This window comes from Triticum dicoccoides, chromosome 2B, assembly GCF_002162155.2.
Source record: "Triticum dicoccoides isolate Atlit2015 ecotype Zavitan chromosome 2B, WEW_v2.0, whole genome shotgun sequence".
In the NCBI taxonomy this organism is placed as follows: Eukaryota; Viridiplantae; Streptophyta; class Magnoliopsida; order Poales; family Poaceae; genus Triticum; species Triticum dicoccoides.
This window is the reverse complement of record NC_041383.1, coordinates 179,696,463-179,701,296: the sequence shown is the minus strand read 5'-3', so window position 1 is coordinate 179,701,296 and position 4,834 is coordinate 179,696,463. Positions and strand designations below refer to the sequence as shown.

At 41.2% G+C, this 4,834-nt stretch overlaps 1 protein-coding gene across 1 annotated transcript; it reads left to right on the top strand.

The window, feature by feature from the left end:
- Nucleotides 1-409: 409 nt before the first annotated feature.
- LOC119362915 (UMP-CMP kinase 3) lies at nucleotides 410-4,519 on the top strand. Its single transcript, XM_037628189.1, has 10 exons — nucleotides 410-563; nucleotides 1,500-1,546; nucleotides 2,105-2,159; nucleotides 2,268-2,385; nucleotides 2,513-2,669; nucleotides 2,822-2,902; nucleotides 2,996-3,103; nucleotides 3,358-3,426; nucleotides 3,584-3,641; nucleotides 4,208-4,519. The coding sequence occupies exons 2-9, from the start codon at nucleotides 1,502-1,504 to the stop codon at nucleotides 3,590-3,592; spliced, it is 642 nt and encodes a 213-aa protein (XP_037484086.1). The 5' UTR covers nucleotides 410-563; nucleotides 1,500-1,501; the 3' UTR covers nucleotides 3,593-3,641; nucleotides 4,208-4,519.
- Nucleotides 4,520-4,834: the final 315 nt, after the last annotated feature.

Here is a 4,834-nt window from a genome sequence, read left to right as displayed (position 1 = left end):
CATTCAATGTTGATTTTGTTTTTTTATAGCTCACACGCCGTAATGTGTTTGAACTTGAATTTTCACATGCTAACGGAACATCACCACATAAACATCCTGTATTTTTAAAGATTTTTTTCATCAATCAAAACTTAAAAACATTTCGGCGTGATTTCCGTCAATTTCCATGTGACGTTCGCCCCTCCCCGCTTCCGGGCACGAGCCGACTTCTCTCCCGCTCCGCTTCCTCGAAGCTTTCCAGCCCACGCCCGCTCCACCCGTTGCGCCGACACCTCCGGCCCGGTCGGTGTCCCCACCGGCCAAACGCCACGCTTCCCGCGGAGACCCCGCGTGGGACCCATCCCCCACGACCCCACCACCTCCCCCTCCACCTGGCCGCGCGCCGCGCGCGTATTAAACGGCCTCCTCCTCCGCCTCGCTCCTCTCGCACCAACGCCACAGACCAACACCGCAGCACGCACCACGCGCCCCCCCACCCTGTGATCGCTCGCCGTGGTCTCGCCGCCGCGCCGACCCCTCCACCGGCATTCGATTCGGAGCCCAGCTCGTCCGGCGGCGCGGAGGTACGTGAGATCCCGGCCGCCCTGTTGCGAGATCTGTCGGCGTTGCTCGCGCGCTAGCCTGCTGTTGTTATCACCTGGAGTGCGTCTCGAATGTTGTCCCGTGGCGGGTTTTCGGGCTGGCTGTAGTCCGCGTGATCCGGGGGTTGAGGGAAGGGATTCCGCCTCCCGGCCGGAATGGTTGGGTCCGGCGGCAGTCCGGGATGCAGATCTGACGAGGAGGGATCCTAGGGTTGCGCGCCTGCAGCTGGATCTAGGGATCATTGCACTGGGAGTTTAGAGAGGTGGATGATCTATGCTGTCCCAATCAAAATAGAGAAAAGTTGAAATAGTATTAGCGGTGGGTGATCTGCTTCTTCTGATCTTTGTTTATGTTAGCTGTAAGCGGCGGGAAATCAAGGGAGATCTAAGTTTAAATCGGGTTATAATTGTGATCCTTATGTTTGTCTAGCTCATTGGAAATTGACCCGTATGTTTGTAAGCATAACAGCGAATATGCCTTGGTTAGGTGGAAGGAGAAGAAATATCCTTTTCTAGAACACTGTGTGATCCTGCCTTTGTATCTCTCCGGATTGCTAGGCATGGGTCACGAGTAATTTTCGGGTAATGAGCTCGGAAACTTGCACGTAGTTTTCTTGGTTGGAAATGAGAATACTGATTGTGATCCTGTACAAGTAATTCGGGAGTCTACTTAATCAGTGCAATGCTGTTTAAGGTTATGTTCATGTGTGTGTTTGTGTAATTACTAATTAGTGAATCAAACTCCCTGATTTTTCCAAGTGGTTTATATAACCAAAGTGTCCTCAGCCCTTAAACAATGTTAGTGCCACTACTCATCTTCACCATATAGAGTGGTGTTTTTACGTGTTGTATTTCTTCTATTTTCATTTTGAGATGCATAACTAGAACTTCTAAACTGAATATTCGAATATTTTTCAGCCATGGGCACGGTTGTGGATGCTCCCGCAGTTGTGACTGAGAAGGAGGTACGTGTATGGCATTACTTTTCATTCCTCATTCCCTGGATATATTAGATAAGCACTCGTTGCTACAAAGGCACACTTCTTCATTGAGGATGTGCAATGCCTTGTGTTTTCAGTATTAGCGGACATTCTTCAATTTATTAACTCTTTCACACAAGCGTTGGTGCCCCGAATCTCACGGTGTTACATCTACTTCTGTTCATAAATATAAGATGTTTTGGATATTTCAATATGGACTACGTACAGATTGAAATGAATGAACAAACATACTAAAACGTCTCCATACACATCCATTTCAGAAAAAAAGTTAGAACATCTTATATTTGTGAATGGAGGGAGTACTATCTAACCATTTAGTTTAATTTGGAATAGATAAACATTATTGTTGTTGGACTCGTGTCCAAAGAACTTGAATTCTTGAGCATACTGCCAATATAATTCTGGCACCTTGAGCAACGCTTCTTGTATATAGTCAGTAAATGAAACTCCCTTGTCTCACAGAAATTTTTCTATTCATGATTCTCTGTTTGTCTTGTGGTTAAAACTTTGTTTTTCATGCAGGTGGTTGCTGAGAACATGTTGGGTGACAAGAAAGTCACAGTAGTATTTGTTCTTGGTAAACTTTCTTTGATAAATGTCTGACCATCAAATACATATTATCAAGCATTACATGTATCTAAATAAATAAACTTTCTTCTGCACCTGACCAAGAATTTACGCACAGGTGGTCCTGGAAGTGGAAAGGGCACACAGTGTTCCAACATTGTTGAACACTTTGGATTCACCCATCTTAGTGCTGGAGATCTTTTGCGCGCGGAGATTAAATCTGGCTCTGAGAATGGGTATGTTAGTTTTTTTCATAAGTTTCTCTAGAGCAATTTGTTTATGAAAATTATATTTGTCATGTCAATCTATTTATTATTTAACATTTGCATGCACCTATGTTTATTTTTACACTTCATTTTACAGAACTATGATTGAGAACATGATAAAGGAGGGAAAGATTGTTCCGTCGGAGGTGACTATAAAGCTCTTGCAGCAAGCCATGATAAAGAATGAGAATGATAAGTTCCTCATCGACGGGTTTCCAAGGAATGAAGAGAATCGTGCTGCGTTCGAGAATGTTGTAAGCTCGTCTACTCCTTGCACTTCAAAATTGATGTTCGTTCACTTTTCAGTGCCAACTCACATAATAGTTCAGCAGCTTCTTCTTGTCTTCCATCATAATGTACGTATAAATGACTTTGCAAGATTGCTGATTGCTTCACATTTTCTCAGACAAAAATTTCGCCTGCATTTGTGCTGTTCTTCAATTGTTCCGAGGAAGAGATGGAAAGACGTCTTCTGGGACGCAATGAGGTTTCATTCTTCACATATGTGCTTATGTTTGGCCTATGTATCCTTATCAAGACCACCCTTTTCCTGTTTCCAACAATTCGTATTATTTTGCAGGGTAGAGTTGATGACAACATCGAGACTATCAGGAAGAGATTCAAAGTTTTTGTTGAATCCAGTTTGCCTGTGATTGAGTACTATGACGCGAAGGACAAGGTTAAGAAGGTATTGCTGCACTCCCACAATGACTAATGAGGGAACCTCAAAAGAATGCATCTCCACATGCATGCAGGGGGGGTTATAAATTGAACATTTAGGGAACATGTTAGTCTGAATCCTGAAGGAACAATATACTGGGATAACAGTCTTTCTTTTGATTGTAATGAGTTACTGAGGACTGTTTTTTTTTCATGCACTTTACTACCCTTTTTTGGAATCTGTCCACTTTCAAACTTACTGCCCAACTTGCGTATGATCAGATCGATGCTGCAAAACCAATTCCTGAGGTGTTTGAAGATGTCAAAGCCATTTTTGCCCCATATGCCAAGGTAATTGTTTAATTGTACTTGTTTTATCTTCTGTTTGTAGCATTTCAATGCTAAATATTATGTTTGTTTCTATGCTAAAAGCTAAATAGTCCCCCCTATCACGAGTATGTCATGACACTTGTATATTTTTATATAACATTATGTTATTATATATCAGGCTACATAGAACAGTATAAAGGACCACAAAGGTGATAAATGGAATGATTTCATACAAGGTATAACTTCTCTCCTTTTTATGTTTCGTTACATTCTTTTTCGTAATGGTTTTTAGGCAATTTTCATAAGTGGCACAGCCATTCATCTTTTTTGTTTGGGAAATTGAGCAATAAGATCCAGGGTGGGAATTGACATGAGATTTCTGAACCCAAGTTATTGTAAATATCTCATGTTGACGAACTCCCCTCTTGCTTTCACTATATTCTAAAACTATCTTCTGAATGAGTCATCTGCTATTAGTTGGTACTCGTTCAGAGTGAGTACTACTAATTGCACTGATAAATTTAACTTAAAAGTGAGTACTACTTTGAGAAAACAAAATGCCCTCGTGCTTTTCACTTTCATCAGTATTTTCATTAATTCCTTCTGAATGTGCCTTATGCTATTATGAATATCGAACTATTACACTGATAAACTCCACATAAGTCGACCTTAATCACACTGTTTTCTTTTGCCGGGAAGAAGCATTTTTTTATTTTTCAGTTCTTCCCTTCAGCAAAAATGTATTTATCTGGTTATTGCTGTCACGGCATACTTGTTTAATCCTCGTTATGATGTCTTGCAGGTTTTGCTCAAGTGTGACTACATATCTGTGATTACAAACCCTTAATATAGATCAGACTTATCAGTAGACAATTTGATTTGTTGCCAGCAATAAGTTAGATCTGGTTTGTGGTGTTTCTGCTAGAAGTTTTTATTTACCACCCGTTGTTGGTGTATCCCATGTAGTGTACCTGTACCATTGTGTAATTTACTGCAAGGACGAATCAGACCTTGTGCCCATGAGCTATCCGGTTGTATTACAGAAAATTGAACTTATCACATGTTCACTCATATTTACATTCTTTATACACTGTTGGTTCTTCTGTTGAAGATACAGAGTGACCCTTGCCAATGTCTGTTCAGTGTGCAGTTTGCATTGCAATGTTACGTGCTCAGAAAATGTTGGTATTTACAAAGTGTTTACACAAACTTACATAATTTGATTGTGTGTGTTAGCCAATTTTTTGTTTGGTCGTTGTTTGCAGAATTTGTGCTATTCTTTAAAACGATCCATTTACAAAGTACAGCAACTATTATGAGAAGGCAAAATACCTAGATCATCAAGATACACTGAGGTTCATTACAGAGCGAGTAAAATGCATCTCTGGTCCTCCAACTTGCAGGCAATGTACACAACAGTCATGGTTCG